The sequence below is a fragment of the Drosophila ananassae genome, chromosome 3R, assembly GCF_017639315.1.
Source record: "Drosophila ananassae strain 14024-0371.13 chromosome 3R, ASM1763931v2, whole genome shotgun sequence".
Lineage (NCBI taxonomy): Eukaryota > Metazoa > Arthropoda > Insecta > Diptera > Drosophilidae > Drosophila > Drosophila ananassae.
Window position 1 is genome coordinate 19,512,872 of NC_057930.1, and position 23,883 is coordinate 19,536,754.

General features: G+C 37.5%; 5 protein-coding genes across 7 annotated transcripts; 2 read left to right on the forward strand and 3 right to left on the reverse strand.

Moving 5' to 3' along the window:
• Positions 1-1,104: 1,104 nt before the first annotated feature.
• Positions 1,105-7,696, forward strand: LOC6497250 (choline/ethanolamine kinase). Of its 3 annotated transcripts, none has more exons than XM_001962441.4 (8): positions 1,105-1,406; positions 4,581-4,687; positions 4,753-5,113; positions 5,169-5,321; positions 5,379-5,764; positions 5,824-5,898; positions 6,231-6,660; positions 6,718-7,696. In XM_001962441.4, exons 1-8 carry the CDS (start codon positions 1,335-1,337, stop codon positions 6,778-6,780), a joined length of 1,647 nt encoding a protein of 548 aa, XP_001962477.2. In that variant the 5' UTR covers positions 1,105-1,334; the 3' UTR covers positions 6,781-7,696. The 3 variants fall into 3 exon arrangements, 2 of the variants coding, with proteins under 2 accessions (XP_001962477.2, XP_014761583.1); XR_001408633.3 differs by lacking the exons at positions 1,105-1,406; positions 6,718-7,696 and adding exons at positions 3,898-4,202; positions 6,048-6,143 and having other exon boundaries at positions 6,231-6,358; XM_014906097.3 differs by lacking the exon at positions 1,105-1,406 and adding an exon at positions 3,900-4,202.
• A 48-nt stretch (positions 7,697-7,744) lies between these two features.
• LOC116654906 (accessory gland protein Acp29AB-like) lies at positions 7,745-11,780 on the reverse strand. The gene is made up of 3 exons (XM_032451528.1): positions 11,682-11,780; positions 11,336-11,630; positions 7,745-7,776 (listed from the first exon to the last, which is right to left on the reverse strand). The coding sequence occupies exons 1-3, from the start codon at positions 11,694-11,696 to the stop codon at positions 7,745-7,747; spliced, it is 342 nt and encodes a 113-aa protein (XP_032307419.1). The 5' UTR covers positions 11,697-11,780.
• A 5,881-nt stretch (positions 11,781-17,661) lies between these two features.
• Positions 17,662-19,009, reverse strand: LOC26515504. Its single transcript, XM_014906954.3, has 3 exons — positions 18,859-19,009; positions 18,028-18,797; positions 17,662-17,716 (listed from the first exon to the last, which is right to left on the reverse strand). Exons 1-3 carry the CDS (start codon positions 18,946-18,948, stop codon positions 17,662-17,664), a joined length of 915 nt encoding a protein of 304 aa, XP_014762440.1. The 5' UTR covers positions 18,949-19,009.
• Positions 19,010-22,260: 3,251 nt separating this feature from the next.
• On the forward strand, positions 22,261-22,824 carry LOC6502422 (male-specific sperm protein Mst84Dc). The gene is made up of 2 exons (XM_014906763.3): positions 22,261-22,411; positions 22,465-22,824. Exon 2 carries the CDS (start codon positions 22,481-22,483, stop codon positions 22,640-22,642), a length of 162 nt encoding a protein of 53 aa, XP_014762249.1. The 5' UTR covers positions 22,261-22,411; positions 22,465-22,480; the 3' UTR covers positions 22,643-22,824.
• Positions 22,825-23,249: 425 nt separating this feature from the next.
• LOC6498293 lies at positions 23,250-23,883 on the reverse strand. The gene is made up of 3 exons (XM_001962439.4): positions 23,739-23,883; positions 23,400-23,659; positions 23,250-23,340 (listed from the first exon to the last, which is right to left on the reverse strand). The coding sequence occupies exon 2, from the start codon at positions 23,646-23,648 to the stop codon at positions 23,490-23,492; it is 159 nt and encodes a 52-aa protein (XP_001962475.2). The 5' UTR covers positions 23,649-23,659; positions 23,739-23,883; the 3' UTR covers positions 23,250-23,340; positions 23,400-23,489.

Below are 23,883 nucleotides of genomic sequence, written 5' to 3' on the forward strand. Positions count from 1 at the left end.
ATGGGCGAAGGAAGGTTTCTAGTAATTTCTAGAAAAAGCTTTTGCGGATATTGTTGGACACGACTGTACTTCCGTGGCAACAGTTTTGGTGAAATATATAACCACCTCTGGGGATCTCTGGAAACTTTGAGAAAAAGCTTTCTCTGGGGCTGTGCTAAAATAGAAATGATCGAATTGGGGATCTGGAGCGTGAATCATTTATTTGCGACTAATTTTGTTGTAAAAAGCTCATATTTAGCAAGCCAAAAAATAAATTTTGATGATTCATACTGGACAGTTTTGAATTTTATAGCGGCATCTAGTGACCACCGAGAGAACCTTACTGCGATAGTGCTGGAAAACGACTTCGGATTTATAGGTGTGCTGCCACATCTTTAAACTGAGATTTAAGGTATTTGCCACAAATTCCTATCCCGGTTTTAAAATAGTCCTTTTTTTTACGTCTGATACGTTTATCTGACTCGGAATTTAATTTTAATTACGACACAGCTTGTTGTCTTAACTGGCTTTCGTCCTGGGGACTTGCCATAATTTTCAGATATATTTATCGGTTTGTGTCCTGGGTTTTATAGCATGGCACATTAATGTTCTGGTAGTATTTAAAAACTTTTTTTTACAAACATCGGTTCGATTTCGGTTTATTTAAAATGTGTTCGTGCACCAAGTCACGGATACGTCTGGGAAAAACCTTCAAAAAAGCTTTGGAAACCTAATTCTGAAACGCAATTGTGCGTCTTTGACCTAGAAAAAGTCCAAAAATATAAACAGAATCGAACTATGTGCAAACAGAAAAACAGGTTCTTGTTGCGGCGCAAAATTTAATTAATAAACAGAGCTTATGTACGAGTAGGGTTAAGTTTAGTAATTTCAAAATTATTTGGCAGATCATTTCGGACATCACAAAATTCCAAATTTTTGAATTTTATTTCAAAGACAAAAGCCGGTTTTTCTTTGGTATTTTTCTGGACGCTACGACAAGCTACTTGCAAAAAAGTAAAAAAAAATATACGAAGCTGATAATACGAAAACGATCCCCAGAGAAAACTAGAAATCCTCTCGCTTTGGCTCTGTTGCTCCCATAAAAAAGCTTTTTGGACTTGGAGCTGATCAAAGGCGGCGAGTGTATTTCAGACTCAATCGTTCTCGCGCGCTGAAACCGTTAAGACTTATTAACAAAAATAGTGTTGTTGCAACTAACTTTTAGTACAAGAGACGAGACAAAAAAAAAAAAAAAAAAAGAAAACTGAAAAATAACTAAAAACATCCGCCAATCCGTTCAAGTGCCTTTACGCCCTCGTGTGCCATTATTTGCCCATATTTCTGGTGTCTGTCGTATGTGTATTTGTTTACTGTGTCAGTCCAACAAAGAGCCAAAGAGGAAGACGATGTCCAACAACCTGCAAAAGGTGAGTTGAAGGCGTCAAACTTTAAAAGTTTTCTCCCACTTCGAGTCGGTTTTTTATTTTTGTTATTTTTTGCCAACACAATTTCCACAATTGCACGCAAAACTTTTAGTTTTTAAGGCCTCAGAGCTTTTTTGCGATATTTTATTTTCCGAATAAATTTTATATACGTCAATGTTGATAATTAAAGCAAAGGGGAGTGAGAAAAAATAAGAATTTTTTGTTTTTATGGGATCTCCTTGTTGGCTTGCGAAATCCTTCAAGGTTCATTGACTGTTTTATACGACTGTCTGTTTGGTTTCTTGATTGCTTTATGGAAGGGATCTTATCTTTGATTTGTCTCGCATTCCAGTTTTTTTTTTTTTGCGATTCCTAGCCGATTCGTAAACTCCTTATAAAAGTGCTTTTATCGTCTTATCGCAACTCGTGGATCATTTTTTCGTATTTTGGCGCTATTGCCCTCCATTATTTTCTGTTATCAAAATGAGTATTTTTTTTTTTTTTAATTTATATTTTTTTTTCTGAGTTGTGGCCGGATGGATTCTACTACATTGTTGCGGTTTACAAGTCATTGCTTAAACTCACGTGTTTTTACCTCATTGCGCAGTTAATAACTAAGACTAAATTGGAAAAATCACACACTTAAGTGTTCTTTTTTATCTTACTGCTATAATTCTGAAAATATCGGAAATTGTGTGTTTTTTTACAATTACTGTTCTGGTAATTCCCAAGCTTAAATTGAACTTTGCTTGCCCCTGATACTGAATAAATTTCGCTCTACACGAGACTGTATGCAAACACATGCCTGCCAATGGGTTATTAATCTCATTAGCACTCAAATCAGATAATGGCAAATGATTATAATCGAATTACTAGGAAAATCGATTTATTTTTTGTTTACTTTTATTTCATATATTCAAATAAATTGTCATATTACGAGGTAGGATGTTTCTTGAACGGATGATTTGGGTTTAAAGGTTTTATTTTTCAAAAAACACCTCATCATTTTTAAGAAACACCTGCTGCCGATTAATGCTTTATCTTCGTAATACTCTATAATACTCACTATCAGATAAGATTTTTAATAAAACTATAAAAATTTACGTCAAATCATCTATTCACGTGCTATTCTACAAAATAAGAACAATGTATGAGAAGACTGGGATGTTTTTTGGGCTATTTTTTTATTTTTGTTGCCAGGAAGCCGGTAAATGACGTAAGAGTTTCAAATCTCGAGTAAAGTTTGCAAAATCTAATCGAAAAACATTCGTTTTTTTCGGTGATTTGGTTTATCAATCCAAATATGACCTATATAGTTGCTAATGGCATTAAACACTTTATGAATATTTGATAAGAAAATGAATAAAAAAATAAATCAAATTAGGGAATCATAAATGACAAAAAAATCTGTCTTTTATATAGGTAATTTATTTAAATTCTTAAGAAACTATCTTAAAGATTTCTACAATTTATTATTCTCCTAAAACCTCTTGATTTATTGTAGTTCGTTTCGGTTTCGGACTATTTGAATGATTTTATATAAGAAATAGTTAGCTGATAACTACGCAACTATGTATGGTTTAGATAAGGCCTCGAAAGAGCCTATCAAAATCTGTTTTTCATGATATTTTATTTACAATGGGCCTTGTTCAATTTCGTTGGTAATTTGGCGCTTGCCAATTATCGTTTAGACTTTTATTCCATGAGCTCGTGGCTATGAAATTTGACACATTTACGATTGAAATGGTTGCCCAAATACAATTAATTAATTAGGATTGCAAATTAGTTGTTTGGCTTACGATTTGGAATGAAATAGTAAATAACAAAGAAATATTAAAAATAAAACTACTGACCGGACGTGATAAGAGATTGTGTGGTGGTCGTGAGTTGCTGTAAGTGGCCAATGGAAGATTTTCTTCTGTAGGCGATGCTTGCGTGGAAAATTCCATAGATTTGATGGAAGAGTATATGGGCTTTGCTGAGTAAATATACATAATGGAGGAAAATAATCCAACTTAATTTGAATCCACTTTTAATAAGCCAGGTCATTAAGAGATTTTCAAAAAAATGCGAATTAAATCGGTGCAATTAAATACACTTGACCATGTCTACCCCCACCTGAGTTTTAATATTTATAGGCCGGAGATTACCAAGAAGTGCGTAGTAAAGTATAGCTTATCTTATCTCTTAACCGCCAATAAAAGCTTGTTGGCCAAGAATTACAAGGCGTATTATACTTGGCAAGTGTGAAATTGAAACCTTCCAACCGAACTCCCAACGGATTACCACTATTTTTACCTGTCGTCACCTAAAAGTGAAACATCTGTTGTAAATCTCATGAAAGAAATTCTTTTTTTAGGTAGGATACCTAGAGAACCCTAGACTGAGACCTTTTGGGGGTGGCGCCCCTATTGTTATTCTTGTTCAAAAGAGAGCAGAAAGAGAGAGAGAAAGCGGTTCGGAGAGAGTAAAGAAAGTGGACTACCCCTTGGACCTCAACGGGTCTTGCTGCGATGAGTCAGTCTGCCTTAGACCGACCACCTGCGAACATCAAATCACAGAATCGTCAGATTTGTTTAGTCGAGTGCCTTCCGACACCTAGATTTATATAATACAAGTGTAGTTTAATTATATAGTATTGGGACATTTTAATAAATATATACTCGTAGTATGAGACAGCGCAATCTTGGGAACAACAACGCCCTGAAACGCCACCGTCAGCAGCAGCAAATAGATCGGAATTGTTGTTTAAGTAAACGTTGTAACTATGATAGTATCTGGCAGCATTTTAATCGCAATGTAAGCCTATTTTTTTAAACTATACTATAGTATTTTGCTGGAATATTTAGTCTTGCTATTATATCCTCAAAGAATTCAATCAATATGTTTTTGTTTTGCCGTCTACACCTCTAATTGCATTTGCATTTTTCAACCTGCAATGTTTTTGTTATTTTTAGTTGCCGCTAAGTCCCAGGGCCAATTGTTTTGTCGATTCGCCTAGAACCCAGCCATAGCACGCAATCTTTATCGCTGTTTCTCTCTATAAACTCTGTATATATTCTCTCTGTCGGTTCTTTTCTCTTAGCCAACTACCCACTGAACAGCCCATTCAACCACCCACTCAACCACCCACTCAACCACCCACTCATCTACCCTCTTTTTTCTCTCCATTAACAGGCCACCCTCGAGGAAATTCGTTACGCGGCGGCACGCATCTGCCGGGACCATTTAAATGGACGCTGGAAAACGGTGGCTCCTGAAGATTTGATTGTGAAACGGGTCAGGTAATTAAACACATATTCTATATAATTTTTATCCAATTAATAAATAAATAAATACTATTTTTTAGTGGGGGATTGTCAAACTTTTTATATTACGTAAGTTTGCCCGCATTCATCGAATATGAAGAGGAGGAGGTGGAGCAGTTGCTGCTACAGAAACAGCAACAAATCGAGGGAAGTGTCAACGGCAAAGACGTCATATCCACTAGCGAGTCGGGAAACAGCCCGGTTTATGCACGCGACGATGATGAGGTTGAGACCAAGTCAGTGGGCGTGATGGCTGGGAGCACCAAATTGGCTCACACCGATGATGATGACGACGCGGCCACGAGCGACAAGCAGGCACCGAAACGTCAGAGATTCGATAGCGATAGCGTCGCCTCGACCTATTTGAAACGAATGCAGCCCCCCAAACAGGAACCCCGTGAGGTAGGTCATCCAAAAGCACTGGCATTTCGCTTATTAATCCTTATTGATCCTTCAGGTCCTGCTGCGCATCTATGGACAGACCCACGGCGATCAAATGATGGAGAACATGATCACCGAATCGGTGGTGTTTGCCCTGCTCAGTGAGCGCAACTTTGGGCCTAAATTATACGGAATCTTTCCGGGTGGACGCATTGAACAGTTTCTACCAGTAAGTCTTTGGATTTCTTAATAAAGAATTTTAATATTTGAATATATTTGCAAATAGGCGCGTTCATTGGCTACCGCGGAGTTGGGTGAGCAACGGATATCCATGAAGGTGGCCGAGAAACTGGGCGATATCCACAGCTTGAGCATACCCATGTCGAAGGAGCCTGACTGGATTTGGACCTGCATGAACCGCTGGGTCACCAGCTTCGAGAGCACCATGAAGGGCAAGTGCCTATCAAAAGCCAAGAACTCACCGGTCTTGAAGAAACAAATGGAATTGCTTCGCACCATAAACTATGAGGAGGAGATCGCCTGGCTGAAATCGGTTATTGAAGCCGGCGATTATCCGGTGGTCTTCTGCCACAATGACCTGCAGGAGGGCAATATATTGATGCGCCAGACACAGCAGGAGCGCACGCCCAGAGTGTCAATAAGTAGCTTGAGGTGGGCTCTTCAAACTAAAGGTGTTAAAATAAAATAAATTAAAATATTGTATTTTGTAGATCCAACTTTGATGAGACCCTGGGAGATAGTCTGGATGGAAATAGCAACAGCAACATCTCCGAGCCGGAGAGAAAGTAAGTATATAGCTCCTTGATCAGCCGCCTAACCCGTTATTTTGTTGTGGCCTCCTAACCAGTAACTACTTGCCATTGGCCTCCCCCTATATTATTTTTAAGTCTCTGCTCGCCAGACCCATATATAAAACTACCCCCTACAATTTTAGATGGCCCCAATTTGCTGCGGTCGTGGCTTGAGTATAAAATTGTTGTGCGCTGGTCAAATACAATTAAATGTTGGCCAAATGCAAAACAAAATACAGGTTATCCATGACATTCCCCATATACGATGTACATCGAAATGCTAATGTTATGCTTTTTTTTTTGCAAAAACTCTACCGATTATATAGCAGTAGCAAGTTGCACAGCGTTTCGTCGCCCCCATGCCCGGAGTTGGACACTACGGATGATTCGGCACTGGACTCTAGCTTCACCATAGATACTGAGCCGGATCTCATTATCATTGACTTTGAGTACTGTGCCTACAACTATCGGGGCTACGATCTGGCGAATCACTTTATCGAGTGGACCTTCGACTACACCAATCCTCAATACCCGTACTTCTATCACAACAAGAGCAACTATGCCACTGGCCAGCAGCGCAGGGATTTTATAGTCCAATATCTAAAGTCGTATCACGACGATGAGAACTACAGTCCCACGGTCAAGGAGCTGGAGAAGGTGGATGAGGAGATTCGGTTTTTTACTTTGCTGTCGCATCTATACTGGAGTCTCTGGTCGATTATTAACTTGACTTCGGCAATTGAGTTCGGTTACTGGGTGAGTATCCTACCTAACTTTTCTTTAAATTAAAAAATTAACTTGTTTTTATTTCAGGAATATGGCATCGCTCGAATTGTGGAATATCAACAGCTCAAGTCCGACTATCTATCAAAATGAAATTGAGAAAATGGGCGAAAATGAATCGAGGATCAAACACCATAAGTCATTACTTAAATCGAATCATAACCGTACTTAAGTGGCCTTAAACATTAAAGTCCTTGTGCTCCCCGCCCATCATTGTCCTCGTCTTGGAGTTAGTCGCCGAGTAGTAATGTAGTTTTTTTTCTAGTTGGTCTAGAGTCATCACACTACTTCAATATACCGCGCGGGAAATGGGAAAGAGATCAGAACCATTCAGAAAGACTAACTTATTTTTGTATAGAACAATTAGTACATAGAATTGAAAACAAAAAAAACAAAAAAAAAAGCTGAAACGAAAAGTGAGGAAACTGACTTTAGCTGTGATTATTGCGTGAGACAGATGACAGATAAAAAGATGAGATCAACTATACCTTGCTTCAATTGTTGCTCCTGTTGGGGGATCATGAACTTCCCAACGTCTTTGATCGAAAGTATTAAACAGGTAGCACCCAGCAGCACCAAAATTACTATAATCTGCGCAGGCTCATTCTAAATCTAAATCTATTTAACTATTCTCCCACATCCATATTTCGAATTTATTCAATATTCGAATTTGTTTAGTTTTCCAATTCTAAAAATTACTTTCGCGTCTAAGTATTATTTTGCATTCTACTCTCACGGGTCTAGGCAATTCGTTACTCCTTCTATACGCAAAAATATTAAAAGCTTAGTTGAATTTTTGAAAATTTTGTGCTTGTTAAATGATCACTCGCGAGAACTTAATCCTTGCGATCCTGATATCGACAACAACCAACAAAAATGTGTTTTTATGTACCTATCCCCATATTCCTTAATAGAACTTAGTTGTATGTTTTTTAGAATGTAACTATTTTTTGCGTATATATTTTTAATAAATAAATTAATAAATAAATATAAATTGATTGTAACTATACTGGCAGAATGGAGTAATTAAAGGAAGCAGTACATGCTTTTGTGCTAATCAGGTGCCAAAGGGCAGAATGCCCTTTCTGCCTAATTTTGACATTAATTCAAAACACAATGAACTGAAGGATCCAATCTGAAGGGAACTAACCAACCGACAATGGCACGCATCTTTAATTAATGCAACAGCAGCAGCAGCAGGAGGACCATTTAAATGCCTGACTGGCTGGAGGTCCTTTCTCCCGCCTCCGTCCACCATCTGATTACAGGATTTCCCTGAATGTCCGTGTCTTGGCTTGTGGTTATACATTTTGCTCTTGAAAACATTCACAGCTAACTTGTCCATGTCCTTTATACATACATATGTATATTGTAATGCAATGTACGCCTGGATAGGCAAAAGCAATCCAAGGATATTGCCTGCGGATGGGGCATGAAGAAGTTAAGGATACTGGTCTTGACAGGGAACGGCTATTGTTTAAATACGACGGCAAACACTCTGTTTGCACTCGGGAATGCAAAAGAGGTATTGTCCCTCGATGTCCTGGTCAAGTTACGTGATGACTACCGGGCACTGAACCAAGTTAATTATGATGTTTCTTTGGGCCAAGGGTTCCTTGTTGTTACAATCAAGCCTCTGACCACAATCAAGCCGAGAAATCTCAAATCAACAGAGGAGTTTTAACCCAATTAATTTTCAGATGTCTTGATTGATGGCTATTCACAATAATTACTATAATTCAATAAATAATATAGTGCTTGATATTTATAGACTCAAGTTATCTGTGTTTTAAGATATAAAAAATAATATTTCCAATTTTTTAATAAAAATTCTAAATTGTCGATGTTGCACAGTCTATGGAACATGTATCTCGCAACATTGAGTCTAAATATAGATTTTAGTTGCCGAGAATTCACCACAGTTTCATTTCCCCTTCAAGTTTGAGTGAAATTGGTTCGCCATGTTGCGAGGTGTGGTGAGATTCATTGAAACAGACACATTGAAAGAAAACTCCTTCCATTTAAAAAAATTATAAATCTAAGCCTATGAAACATGTATCTCGCAACATTGAGTCTCAATATTGTTTTAGTTGGTGAGAAAAATTCACCAAATTCACCACAGTTTCATTTCCCCTTCAAGTTTGAGTGAAACTGGTTCCCCATGTTGCCAAGTGTGGTGAGATTCATTGAAACAGACACATTAAAAGAAAACTATTTAAGAATCTTACGGGAACCTCTTAACTGACAAAGATACTTTGTTGGAACCAAAAGAGTGTGTGTGTTTTTTTTTGATATTTTAATGCGCTTAACATTTTGGTTAAGATACCACGGAAGCTGCAATGCTGGGGGTCGAGTGAGCGATAAAAATATATTTGTCAACGCTTTCACTTCTCAAGACATTCAAATCCATTTTAACATTTTTACGATTTTTGTTTTCATGTTAATCTCATTAAAGATAAAAAGTCATATTTATCCAATAAATGGCTTATGAAGTCCATTCCATAAGGAATTTAAATAAATCATTTTTTTTTTATTAAATTAAATTACTTGACCAATTTTGACCGATTCTTAAGCGGAATACCTCAAACGATTTGTAGATAGAATCTTCATCATTCTGAATTAAAATCTAAAAAAATAAATTTTTAAATTTTTTGTGAAATTTTCTGGGGTTTATCCCTCCAAGATTGCGAAAAATGCATGGAAGGACAATACGGCTCTCAGCGATGGCCACATCTTTGTCAATTTCCATCCGATTCTTAAGCGGAATACTTTAAACGATTTTTGTATCGATTCTCCATCAATCTGCATCAAAATCTAGGAACAAAATATTTTTTAGTTTTTTCTTCAAATTTTCTGGTGGACCCCCTTCGAAATGATGAAGAATGCATGGATGCCCAATATGGCCCCCAGGGATGGCTATATCTTTTCCAATTTCCATCCGATTCTTGAACGGAATACCTTAAACGATTTGTGGATCGATTCTCCACCATTCTGCATCACAATCTAAGAACAAAATATTTTTTAGATTTTTCTTCAAATTTTCTGGTGGATCCCCTTGAAAATGATGAAGAATGCATGGATGCCCAATATGGCCCCCAGGGATGGCTATATCTTTTCCAATTTCCACCCGATTCTTGAACGGAATACCTTAAACGATTTGTGGATCGATTCTCCACCATTCTGCATCACAATCTAAGAACAAAATATTTTTTAGATTTTTCTTCAAATTTTCTGGTGGATCCCCTTGAAAATGATGAAGAATGCATGGATGCCCAATATGGCCCCCAGGGATGGCTATATCTTTTCCAATTTCCACCCGATTCTTGAACGGAATACCTTAAACGATTTGTGGATCGATTCTCCACCATTCTGCATCAAAATCTAAGAACAAAATATTTTTTAGATTTTTCTTCAAATTTTCTGGTGGATCTCCTTGAAAATGATGAAGAATGCATGGATGCCCAATATGGCCCCCAGGGATGGCTATATCTTTTCCAATTTCCACCCGATTCTTGAACGGAATACCTTAAACGATTTGTGGATCGATTCTCCACCATTCTGCATCAAAATCTAAGAACAAAATATTTTTTAGATTTTTCTTCAAATTTTCTGGTGGATCTCCTTGAAAATGATGAAGAATGCATGGATGCCCAATATGGCCCCCAGGGATGGCTATATCTTTTCCAATTTCCAACCGATTCTTGAACAGAATACCTTAATCGATTTGTGGATCGATTCTCCACCATTCTGCATCAAAATCTAAGAACAAAATATTTTTTAGTTTTTTCTTCAAATTTTCTGGTGGACCCCCTTCGAAATGATGAAGAATGCATGGGTGTCCAATATGGCCCCCAGGGATGGCTATATCTTTGTCAATTTCCATCCGATTCTTGAACGGAATACCATAAACGATTTGTGGATCGATTCTCCACCATTCTGCATCAAAATCTAAGAACAAAATATTTTTTAGTTTTTTCTTCAAATTTTCTGGTGGATCCTTTGTCCTTTTCTTTGTCACTACAGCTTAATATATCTCACCCCCAGTTATGGCCCCAGTTCTCTATTTTTCTTTGAAGTGAAAGAGGAAAACGAAGAATTAAAATATTACATTTAAAAAATGTTTATTAATGGAAATTGAAAGAATGTGAGCTATTTAAATGGATGCTTCACAAATAAAATGATGTTCTTCATATGAGGGAGTATGTTCCATATGCGTACCAAATTCCGAGTTTCTTATGATAACAGCATCCCGGCCATATTCGTTGTTTGAAGAAATTATCCCTTGAGCCAGAAGTCATAGACAGAAATTGACCTTGCTCTAGCTCATCATTAAGGTCAATAAAATATCGTGAGTCCGGGTGAAGTTCTATTGATAAACGGACAAATTCATCTATGTCCCTCGTAGTAGCCAAATGGCCACCCAATTCTTGGCATTTGTGAAGGGCGCTTAACCAATTTCGCGTTTCTTCGTGTCCAAAGTAGTAAAACTTATTGTCAATTTTTTTAAAATTTTTTTCTATCTTTTGCTTCTTCTCCTGGGTGGCTTCCTCGTGCTTCTCGCAAACAAATAACTTATTGGAGTAACATAATGCATTAGTCATTTGAGCCAAAGGGTTGATGACAGCGCATCTTTTGCGCCCCAACCAACCGTTTTCATCTTCTAGATTTTTGTGTTTATAACTTGGCTCCACGCCTGTTGTTGCAGATATAAAATTATCCTGTTCAAGGTTTAGATCGTTTAGGTCAATAAAGTATTGCGAGTTGTGCATTAGTTCTTTGCTGATGTCATCGAGCTCCTGCTGACTTTGAATACTTGCTAGGTGGCCGCCCAATCGACTGCATTGGTACAGAGCACTAATCCAGTACTGGGCCTTATCGTGTTCAATATAGTAGCACTTGGAGCCAATGGCTTTAAATTTCCCTCCACATATGCGTGGCTGGGTCTAAAGAAACGTTACTATAAATAAATTCTAAAATTTTATTTCAATAGTTACATTCACATACTGCATAAGTCCCCACGGATGTTGTCAATGCAGCAACAATAATTATTAAAATTCCTCACAAAGCTTAACTGAATGGCGGCATATTTTTTACATCCCGCGTAACCTATGGAAGCTCGTGTTGATTCCACAGATGCCTTATCAAAAAACAAACAACCGAAATATTTTTGACCTTACTAGAATCTCAAAGATTGTCAGTTCTAATTTTCCCCTACGTCAATTTTAATCGGTTCCAAGGGGACGATGTTTTATATGTGGTGGTGTTGAATGCGGAAACTGCTGATGTTTCGAAGTCCATGATTATATATTTTTTAATTAATTATGATTTTATGAATTGAATTTTAAGATTCAAGCTCTTTAGAGAATATTACCCATAGAGAATTAGTTAAAAATTTTGCTTAAAATGTAATATGTAATATAATATAATTTATTTTCTGCTTAAACAAGCTTAAAGAGCCAGATTTCGATTTTTATGTTTAAATAATTTCAGCGCAACTTTTTATTCACGCTTGATAGTTTCAGTTCTCGGCCGGGATCTCTGAAATTCAATTTCATGGCTCCCTGCGCTGGACAATCTGCCCACTGTGCAAGTGCTAAATAGTTGACTGAATTGTATTCCACCCACAATCAGATGCATCCGAATTCCGGACCCAGGAGAGGTCAGTCGTGGATACATACAGACACATGTCCGTATGCATCCGTACAGTTTGTAAATGAATGAACTGAAGCGTCGATAGCTTCTGTTTCATGGACCCCGGATTCGGGACCATAGTCGGCATGTAAGTCCTTTGAAACATAATGAAAACTTTTCGATCGAATGCACACTTGGCCCGTCTACCAGGCTCTGCTAAATGTTTGTTATTGCCACATATAATCAGGATGCGCTGCTATAAGTGGAACAATGATTAAGCGAGCGATACATACCAGAATCAGTAAAAGCTGGAAGTTGTTTAAAGTGCTATTCCAAAACCTTGGGTCGAAACCACCATTCATAATAATTATACCCAGTCTGTAAACAATCAAAGATGGCTAAGAAACACCCCCGTTTACATGATGAGTAGCCAGAAATCATTAAATACCTCTTCATTAGAATATTTATAAGAAAGCCTGCCCAATCGAGCAATGCTGACCAACGACCAATTACCAATTTTCTACCTGACCACAAGAATATGGATAATGCCTAGTCAAGCCCAAACACTCTTTCAAGTCAACACGTTTCGGTTTCTAACCCTAGGACCCCCAGCGTTGGATGGGCGGCAGACCCATCTATTTCCTTATCACCTCAAAAGAAAAAAACTTCGTCTGAAAGAGTGAAAACGCTCTTCCCAATTTGTAAGCAATTATCCCATTTTTAATCGAGAATTGTTTGCCCAGACAATTAAAATTTAGATATGCATGCACGAGTTGGTCAAAGAAAAAGGCCAACTGTAGGGTTCATTTGGTTGGGGTAACCGGTTTGGAGCTGTCCAAGCCAAGTTCCAAGGAAAATAGAATAAAATGTGTTTCAGAATTATTTTTTCGTTGGTCTGCATATTAAATGAATCGAAAATATATAGCTTGAAATTTGACTAATTGCCCAGAGCCGGAGATTTTTGTAGTTTTCCCGCCTGTCCTGTCACTTCTCAATAGGCAGAGGGAAGTATCTAAAATCGGTTTATATGCAGGCAGCTACAAGAGAACTGCATTAGGCATCATCCACAGACTTAAAAGTTCATGTTAAATGGAAATTATTTTACGAATATGTCTTACCAAGATGCTCTTGTGTGAGGTAATTAAAATAAAGAAAACAAAATCTTTTTTCTGTGGGCAAGGTCTAAAGGTCAAAACCACATTCATTGTTTTTGTATTTATGGGTTTTTTTTTGATAATTAATTGAGGGATGGATAAAAAGTCATGTTATTCTAAAAAAAGCCGGATTGGTTCTAACTTGAATTCGAAAGTGAAAAATAAAATTCAACTCTAATAATAATTTAGTAATTCTTACCTATAAAGGTCTGTTTTATAGATTTAAGTACTATTTTATCAAAAAATTTATCAAAATAGGTTATCTTTCTTTTAAAGTAAAAAATACAAAAATAGTTTATTGTAGAATTATTTTTTTTACCCAGACGTGTCTGGTTCCATGATGTTTCCTCTCAGAATGTAACATTATATCACTGCTCCATTTCCCCTATTAAACAATTTGTCTCAATGTGTCTCAATTCGTGGCCAAACATTTGCCCAATCTAGAAAATAAATCTCACTTTCGGAGACAACAAAAAAAAATGTTTGTTTTGGGAACATGTTTCGTGCTTTACTACCAATGACGACTCTAATCAAATATAATTTTTAACTATTTACGAGAACATTGCCGCACATTTCCCACATAAATTATTGACAATAATGCCCGGCACGGGGCATGGCCTAATGCAAAAACACAAAGTAGGAGGGTCACTACTGTCATTGGATGGGGAACTGGGCTAAGAAACCCAAAAACCAAAACAAAAAAAAAACTGGCATAAATAATACGAGGCCCATAAGCGAAATGAAAGAGTCCCCTCCTTTTGTTTCCACAACGCCCACAGTAATTGAGTGATCATAAATATGTGAACATCGACTTTTCCATTGCGGGCGGGAAGAAAAATAAACCCTGTTCGCCCCCATTTTCCATGACTGCCACAGGGAAAAGATTAGCTGCGGCCTGATGGGGCATTTTCCCAGTGCAGTGCAGACAGCTCTCCATATAAATGAGGGTTTGACTAATCCCAGATATTAATGGGCGTAACCTTTGCCGGGGGCGATCTAAAGTTTCTGAGACCCCAAAGACACAAAAGTCAACAAAGCTTATAAATATTTGAAGCCCCAAGATGGTAAGACACTTTTCTGGTAGTTTTTATTGTCTCTGGGATTTAATTGGCAAGATTGGTTTGGTTTTATTAGAGAAAGTGCATTACAATTCTTATTATACTACCCTAGGGCTTAGTATCTTACCTTTCAATCATAACAAGAGCAGAATATGAAAACATATTTAAATCCATAATTAGTGGGTGCACCATGAATGAAATGAAAAACATTTTAAAGGCAAAACCACAAGAGTGGCTTGGTCGATCCATTGGGAATGCGTCAAGCGTCTTCAATCTGGGCCCAACTCATTTCCTAATCAATTAAATATTCCAATTTCTATGGCCAAAGCTATGGCCAGGGATGAATGAATGAAATTGAATGAGGAGGGTAAATGGAGGATTTGAGTGTAACCAGGAGCTCCATTCTGCATCCTTTTGTGATTTCGTAATTACATCTAATGAATTCAGCGAAATGAAATTGAAAGACCATTGCAGAAAATTCTAAGGAAACTCTTCTCTGGCCTCGCCGTTGCTCCTTTTTATATCCTTTTTTCCCTTCACTCTCCTCAGGCAGCTGCAATCTAGGCTTTTGTCCCCATTTTCCTATACCATGGCTATGCAAATCAAAGTTTGAAAATTTTTGTGGATGGTGAGTCCGGTGTATGTTTATGTGTGAGGTCGCACAAAGCCAATTAAACACTTTAGGATATCGATTTTGTATTGTCCTCAGATCCTGTCATGAACTTCTCCGCATCCTGGAGAGCCCTTTCATCGGCTTTTCCGGCGTTGCAAGTGTTTTAAGCACATTTTGGGTAATTGACATTTTGACATCAATTACCGCACTTTTAGGACGAACAACTTGTTGTTCTTTGCCAACTAAAGTTGAGTGTCCTTAAAGCGGGAAAGGATAGAGAAATCCACTTGCAGAGTCAAGCCTTTGAAAAGGCTTAAGGATTTCAGAACAGGTGTCGTTACTTAAATGCTTGGAAATTCAAAGGGCTTTCTGCTAAAATGAGTGGCATGGTAGAAATTATTATATTTATTCACTATTTTTACCATTTAGTTGAGTATTAAAAAAATATTTAAACATACGAGGAATTTAAGATAAAATATTTGAAATTTTAAGAAAAACATCAAAGGAAACTATGCAATATGCTAAAATACTTTTCAGCTTTAAAATGCATCTAATCAAGCTTTCAGATAAAAAATCTTTTTGGCCCGCTTTCAGATGCAAGTCCCCCCGAGACTGGGCCCGGCGTCCAAGTGGCGCCTCTTGATGCTGCCGATGCATATACATTCGCATATATAGCTCCTTTGGCTACCAGATATCTGAGCTGTCAGTGCGAACTCAATGGCAGCCAGACTGTCAGGCTGCCAAAATACAAAAGAGGGCCAAAAGGCAGCCAAACATACTATATTGAAATCGTAGCTCCACAGAGCATTGGTGCAACAACTCTACAAACTCGCTAAAAAATGGAAGGAAATGTCATTGAATTTTTACACCAAAAGGAGGGCAGGAACCCATCTGAGAATGCGCAAAATAATAAAATAAAGACAAGAATTCAATGCTCTTTGCTTTCCTCTTGTTTCACTCAGTTTGTAAGCAACTTCAAGTCATTTTCGTAATGGAATGACTTTTGAATACTTGAAGAGCTCTTCCGCCGCACTGCAACTCTTTCTATCTTAAAAAAATCGCATCTTCCCTCTACTTTCCTACTGCGGCAACTAACTTGCAACTTCTCACATGCTGCAGATTTCGTTGCAACTTCAACGCGGGCTGCATCTTCAAGGGAGTTGAAAAAGCTGTCTATCGTGGCTTTGAAATTTTCATGAACTGTGTCGACAATTTGCTTTTTCTTTTCCTAACATTTATTTATTTTATTTTTATTTCTTTATAGTTTCAATTTGTTTGAATAACAATTCGTGTATATTTTGTGTTTTTTTAAGAAGACAACTTTAAATGTCATACAATGTTCTTTAAACAAACTGATAAAAATATCTTAAGATGCGATTGAAAATTAAATTTTTTGGAATGCCAAGCTTGCCACAAAAGTGTCAACCAGTTTTGCATTAATTTGTCAATTTATTGTTACCATATTTTGGCCAATAAAAACAACAATCAACTGTCCAACCGACAAACAACAACGCAACAATCCCAAAAGAAAAAAAAAACAGCAAAAAAATTGGAATATTATATAAATAAAATTCTCATCATATTTTTATAACCACGTAGACATAAAGATTCGTATCGCCACACATCTAGGGAAACACGGCAAGAGGTCATGGCTTTCCATGGTCATTTCTTAGCCCTGTTAGTCCTGCCACTCCTGTCGGCTGTAATCTTTTTTTGTTTGTTTGTTTGTTATGGGACCAATAAAGTAGGCGGCTGTTGGCCCTCAAGCTATGGCTGGCCAAATAAAAACGCAGCCACATCGGATCAGATTGGCCCGAAATGGTGGGCGTGACCGGGGTGGGTGGGTGAAGGGAAGGAGCGGAACGAAATTGGTACGTAAACCCTGGTATAAGCCAAATGTGCAATAAAAGGATTTGTGTGAGAAATTGCATGAGCACGCATTTTAAATCCACATTAAGTATGTATGACCATAGAGGGAACACAGGCCGAAAAAAAGGGAAAACCAAAACTCAGCTGAAGCCGGAGAAATGAAAAAATGACCACCAAATAAATAAACATGAAAGTAAATATTTAATGAAAAACAGTCAAGATGGAAAGTCGAAGAGGGAAGTTCAAAGAGCACTTTGGAGGACCATGCAAAGTGCGTGTTGTAAATTATTTTTCATTTTTTTAAACTTGCAGCTACCTTACATTTTTATTTAATTTAATTTATTGAGTATCTCTGTTAGTGAACAAGCATTGTGTCTAATAGATTGTTATTTAGGTAAAGTCTCTGCCAAACCACTCATTATTGGTAATTTCAATAAACAAAACCAACCATCTCCTATGAAAATCTTCCTAAAGCCAAAGTTCAACTGGGCCAATAGCAATTATGAGCTCTTTGGCCAGAGGCTTCGTCTTACAAAAGAGTTGCTTCAGGCCCTCCACTCCCAGTAGAATGCCATTCATGCGGACAAGTCTGTCTTCGTGTGTGTCTTACCAATAAATCACGTCCGGTTTAAGCCTTCTTCGTTTGGCCTCAACGCTGTTTTTCTGCGATGGTCCAAAGCATTCGATCTGCAATCAGCGAGTGTCTGCGAATGATTGAGGTTGTTGTAGAAATGTTGGTTTAAATTAATATAAATTAACAACGGATCAAGGGCCTGTTGTAAGTCCAGAAAAGTCATATCTCTTATCAGAGATTGTCTGGAAGAACACTGAGAATCATTAATAAAAGAATAACCCAACAGACTACTATAGGCCACGAGTTCTCCAATTATTTCGCATTGGGCTAAAATCAAAAACACATTGTATTTGCATTTAAAACAATTAAAGCAATTTTTATTAATGGAAATTTACAAAATTTTTATCAATCTAAATAGATGTTTCACAAATATATAAATACTTGTCTCTGTGGGGAACATGTCGCATATAAGTACCCAATTCAGTTTTTTCAATGACAACATTTCCCACTCCAAATTCCATATTTGGTTCGCCAGCTGCCCAGGAAACGTAATTATTTTTTAAGCCCGTAGTTACTGACATAAATTGACCTTCTTCTAGATAATCATTAAGGTCGATCAAATATTGTGTCCCGGGCTGAAGAATTTTTGAGAGGTTGATCAATTCCAGTTCGTTTCTCGGAGTAGCCAAATGGCCACCCCAATCTTTGCATACATGGAAGGCGATATTCCATTGTGCCGGTTCTAAGTTCTCAATGTAGTAGTATTTTTCGCCAATTTTTGTATAATATTCTATTATTTTCTGCTTCTGCTCCTGGGTTGGTTCCTCGTCCTTCTCACAAACAAATAACCTTTTTAAATAACCCATTACAAAGCCGATTCGACCAGAAGAGTTGATAACCGTGCATATATAGGAATAGTTCCAGATGCCGGTAGTATTTTTTTGTAAACTTGGCTCTATTTGACGATTTTCCCCTAAACCATGACGCCCTCGTATATATGTTTGTTCAACAAAGTATTCCGATTTGGACTTTAGCTCTTTGCTGATGGCATCGAGCTCCTGTTCACTTTGAATGCTTGCTAGGTGGCCGCCCAATCGGCTGCATTGGTAGATAGCACTAAGCCACTCTTGGGCATTATCCTTCTCAATATAGTAGCACTTGGAGCCAATTGCTGTAAAATTTCCTCCACATATGCGTTGATGTGGCTGTGGCTAAAGAAACGTTACTTGAATTGAATCCTTTAATTAAATTCCTGTATTAAAATCAACATACCGCACGTGGTGTCCTTAGGTATGTCCCCAAGGATGTTGACGATGACACAACAATAATTACGATCAGAATTATTACATTTTCAAATCTCATTTTGGTGCCTTTGGGGCCTCACAAAACCTGACTGTTTGGAGGCTGATTTTTTATTTCCCGCGTCACCTATGGAAGTTTATTTTGAAGAGCTTTCTTATCACTAACCGACAAAATTGTTAACCTCGGCCAAAAGCTTATAGATTGGCCTAGGTTTTGGAGTTGATTAAGTTCTACAGGGATCGAGCTCGGCTTAAGAGCGAAGACAAGCCCTCAATTGTCTTATCTGAAACAAAAACTCGTGTGTAGCAAAGTTGTAGTGACCTCAGTGATCGGACCATAATAAAAAATAAAAACAACGGACTAGGAATTAATTTTAAAACAAATTCTACATTTTTATGATTAGGATGTTTCCCACGCGCTGTATAATTGTGTGTATTTGTTATTGGAACATAAACGTTCGATTCAGATTATTAATATGAATTATAGTAATAAAAAAGCACATTGCCTTTAATGGGAAACTACTTGGCTGTCGTAGTTTTAAAGGAAGGGCACTGCAAAGTCGTAGACTTTGGCTTTGGTTTATTGGCAGGGTGACAGACAAACACTGTCAGGAGCATAAATCCTAGTTGAAACTTGGCACCAGGCACTCCTGCACCAGGACTTCTTTCCCGGCAATCATTCATTGCGTCAATCAAGGTGGCAGCCAGGCAACCTCAACCGTTTCGCTTCAACTGCACTCTAGCATTTCAATTTAAATTAAAACTTTGCTCGAACTTTAAACACAGTTTACGCAGATCTCCTTCCGCTTTCAATTCTACTTGAATGTGTTTTTTTTTTCTAGTTTTTTCCTCGTATGCAATTGCAATTGCCATGAGGTTGCATGTACCGGCACTTAGCAGAGTTCCAGAACTCGGCAATGAAAAAAAAAATCTAAAAATCTACCGCTTGGTTGGCCACCGAAGAAGGCGTAAGTAAGTGAGTAAGTAAGTTGTAACTCGGTTGAACTTCTCTCCACCATGCCATCCCACATGTACATTTCTGTTTTTTCAGTTAATACCCGATAAAGTTTATGCTATTCCCTGATACACATTTAAAACAATTTATTCTGACCAAACGAGCAATCCTCTGGCAATCCTGAGCTTGCACTCAATTTATCTGTTCATTCGCTGGCTTTGATTTCATCAACGGAAAAGTGGAAAAGCGGAAGACCGGAGTCCGGAGAGGCACACGGCGGAAAAAGGTCAAATTCCAGACACGTTCCACGTCTATCTGAGACTAAACCGCAATACGAAGAGTACATCTAAATTGCCAAATCGACTAGTTTTTCTGTTTAACTCAGTCAGGGGTCATTCCTCCGGCATTCCATTCCTGTGGTTGGATTCTCCACGGAATTTGGTTGGTCATATTCAATTAGTCTTTATATGATTTCATATGATTCTATATTCTTCATATGGAAAACTATAGCTTCGACAAATAATGAAAATATTTTAATTAAATAAGAGCTTTTTACAAGAATTAAATTGATTTTTTATTTAAGTTCTTTGCTTGGCTATAAATGTTTATTATTGTGCTATTATTGTTTCGATATTCCAAGAAATATACTGAGAATCTAATAAAGTTGAACGATTAAAACCGTATATTATATTTCTATATTAGATTCTGTTAAAATATTTGGCCCCTTAACCTATTGTACCCTTGGTAAGTGTATAAAATCCTACCTAGAATTGTGTCAGGCTTGTCTTCTGCCCAATAAGTGTCAGTTACAATCAATTTAGGAAAGTTTTAAGTCTGGCTTACCGTGTTTGCCCTGTCTAGGTAGAAGTTATTTCTTGATTTGTATATATTCGGCACTGTGACCTTTTCTTTAACCTGTAATCGAAACACACTGCGTATACGCAATTTTAATATCATTACATTTTAAAGTCGTCATTTTTTCCAAGCTGATTGACAGATGAAATTAAATTCCGAATAAGCAAAGAAATACAAGCAGAAATCCAAAGACAAACTCTTGGAATATTTTGCGGATCAAAACTGAGTCATTTCGCCTTTGTTTTATGCATGGCCCAGAAAATCCCCAGGCAATATGATTGATTGATGATTAGCCAAGCCAAGACCGCTTCAACGCAGCTTGCTCCAGTTTTAAACTGGAAAAGCTGTGGGAAACTGGCGAAAACTCAAATAGAAAACTCATAGAAAGTCAGCGGTCTGGCTATCCTTGTGCCAGGCATTATGGCGAATCAATCATTTTCATCTTCAACTGCACATTGTGCTCAACATTTCTCAGTTCGTGTTGTTTCTTAACTGAGCCTTTGCAAATCAATCTTCACTTTTTGCCACTAGGAAATTTCAATCAACAGTCTGATAATACATATTGTTGACAAATCGTTAGCCATTAAAAAGCCTGAATTCTGAATACGCCTTATTTCCTAATAGAAAGCCCCTTAGCTATCGTGGTCTAGCTTTTAAATATGTGTCGCCTTCTAAGTTAATTTTGTTTGCGAGCAACGCAACACCCATTATCACTCGCAACGTGACACCCAGAGCTAAAAGTATAAATTTCGCGCCAGTTCATATTTCTTATATGTACCTCCCGATGGAGGGAAAACCTCAGGCTGAAAGGGCTTTCAATTGCTAATTAATTCATATGACGCGGTGTCAAAAAGTTGATGTTGCCAGTAATTAAAAGTGTGTGTCTGAGCTGTGTTGTGTCTTGGCGTCAACCCACAGAATCTAATTTGCACATTTTAGCACTTAATTCTGAGAAGTTGGGACCCTGTGTCATACATATGTGGCGTATACGTAATGTCAGCGAAAAACCACACAAAATGGCGGCTAATATTATTTAATTTATTCAGTTGTCTCTTGCAAAAGCATTAATTTCGTCGCCGACTTAACCGCTGCGTCTCATGAGGTTTCCCAACTTAATTATTGACTTGGTACTTTTAAAGAAAACAATTAACATTTCCAATAGATTGGTACCATGAAATACTTACAATGCCTACCAAAAAAATAAGAATATAAGTTACTTTAATATTTTTAAAATGCCAACGCCACTTTCGCGGCACCAGCAGACATTTTATGCTTTTATGTGCTTACCAAGTGATAACATAACATGTAATCAACACATTCTAGTTTATGAACCGCATCATGTAATTTTGCACAGGACATAAAACAAGTCCAGACCAACACCAGCACCGAAACCGAAACCAAAACCGGAACCACAAAGGTAAAACAGGTAAAAGGGCTTAAATGGGTTGCCATGTCTGATGCCGGTGATATGAGAAGTTATGTTCCTGGCACAATATGCAGGATCTAGCCAAACACACGGCTCGTAATCAGGATGAACAAAATATGAAAATCAACTAGATTTAGTAGGCCTTGAATTCGTAGTCCCTTCCTCTACCTGGGAGCCAGTATAAAATACTTTCAGTTGAACATCGATATTCATACCGGTCGGGGCTGTTGGACAAGTCGAATTTTCTTTCGATACAAAATTTTCCTATTTTCGTGTTGAGTGATTTAAGTATGTGAAAATTCAACAAAAAAAATTAAAAATTATAAATTGTTTAATTCTAGACTAGACCAGTTCAGAATGTGCTGCAGTTATCCTTGCTGTCCCTATGCTGCCCTGTGTCCCTGTGGTGGCTTGGGACCCAGTGGGTTCTACGACCCTTGCTTTGGATCCTTCCTTGGTCCGTGTAATACATGGTGCGGTCCCAGTGGTCCTGGGTTTTGGGGCGGACGCTGCTGTTGAGCTGCAGTATCCTGATCTTCAAAGGCCGCCGTTTAACTGGTCTTGTTCTAGACGCCGTCAGAAGAAAATAAGGAAAACTACCTATGAGTTTGTGCCATCTCTTCAACAGACCCCATTCCAAAATTCAAGAGTATTGTAAATAGTGCGCCATCCTCTCTACAATAAAATTTGTATTTATCATATTGGTTTTTTTTGCGTTTAGTAGACTATACTTTTTGGGAATTTGGTCTCGGGTTACTCTAAATTTAAGAGAAAGAACCTGTAGGTTTGCTATTCTTTGGCTTTATTTTAAGTGGAGGGAATTGGTCTGAAATGCCTTTGGTTATAAAAGAATAATTTCTATAGTTCTATTACTATAGTGTAATTCCTATATAATTCTAAAATAAATCAAATAATTTTTCCCTCAATTCTTAAATTTATATTTGTTTCTTTACTTTTAAGAACATACATGCCAAAGAATACTTGCCACAGTCTTCATGAATGTATGAATGAATTTCAATTTATAAAATGGAAATTATTTTACCCTTATTCCTATTTTAGTCTAAAAATCTCTAATAAAATTCCCTGCTTTGATTCCCAATGTATTTCCTCCCAAGAAAATGAATACTTTTTATAAAAACAAATTTATTTTATAAAAATTCAAATCTTCGACTGTAACATAATTTTAAGTTCTCGTCTCCATCTCAGCAGGTTTAGGGCTACAATAGGTATTAAATATTAATAGGAGGTTAAAAACATGTTCCAAAAGTAAACTTACATGATTTCCAAATATATTGTTCTATTTCAGACCAATTTTTGGCCCTTGAGTTAATGGGCATAAAAGAAAGCAGCCCAAGAACCTGGGTAATTAGCAGCAACGACCTCCCCAGTAGCCGGGACCACTTACTCCACACCAGGAGTTAAAGGGACCGTTGTAAGCTCCAAAGCATGGATCATAGAATCCACTTGGTCCACTTCCACCACAGGGGCACAGGGCGGCGCAGGGATAGCAAGGAAAGCTGCACATGTTGTCTAGTCCTTTAAAAAATAAATTATTTGGTTAATCAGAAAAAGCAATTCTTTGAAAAATTTTGATGAAAAGCAACCAAAAACTTACAAGAAAATTTAAAGAATAAATTTGGATTTTTATTAAGTACAGTCCGAAGAGTTTGAACTTCTATTTGTGAATGAGGTTTACAGCATTTGGCCTCCAGCACCTAAAATTTTGTGCCACTACAAGGAAATCACTGCCTACTTGTTTT

What these genes read in the sequence shown, in the direction of transcription:
- LOC6502422 (XM_014906763.3), top strand. Translation starts at nt 22,481, where the DNA reads ATGTGCTGCAGTTATCCTTGCTGTCCCTATGCTGCCCTGTGTCCCTGT.
- LOC116654906 (XM_032451528.1), bottom strand. An exon ending in AAATCTAGAAGATGAAAACG is followed by an intron (nt 7,777 to 11,335) that starts GTTGGTTGGGGC and finishes TGTCAAAATTAG; the next exon opens with GCAGAAAGGGCATTCTGCCC.
- LOC6498293 (XM_001962439.4), bottom strand. Translation starts at nt 23,648, where the DNA reads ATGTGCAGCTTTCCTTGCTATCCCTGCGCCGCCCTGTGCCCCTGTGGT.
- LOC6497250 (XM_014906097.3), top strand. Translation starts at nt 4,074, where the DNA reads ATGAGACAGCGCAATCTTGGGAACAACAACGCCCTGAAACGCCACCGT. An exon ending in GCATTGAACAGTTTCTACCA is followed by an intron (nt 5,322 to 5,378) that starts GTAAGTCTTTGG and finishes ATTTGCAAATAG; the next exon opens with GCGCGTTCATTGGCTACCGC. An exon ending in CAATTGAGTTCGGTTACTGG is followed by an intron (nt 6,661 to 6,717) that starts GTGAGTATCCTA and finishes TTTTTATTTCAG; the next exon opens with GAATATGGCATCGCTCGAAT.
- LOC26515504 (XM_014906954.3), bottom strand. Translation starts at nt 18,948, where the DNA reads ATGAGATTTGAAAATGTAATAATTCTGATCGTAATTATTGTTGTGTCA. An exon ending in ACCTAAGGACACCACGTGCG is followed by an intron (nt 18,798 to 18,858) that starts GTATGTTGATTT and finishes ACGTTTCTTTAG; the next exon opens with CCACAGCCACATCAACGCAT. An exon ending in CATGTTCCCCACAGAGACAA is followed by an intron (nt 17,717 to 18,027) that starts GTATTTATATAT and finishes AATCATTCGCAG; the next exon opens with ACACTCGCTGATTGCAGATC.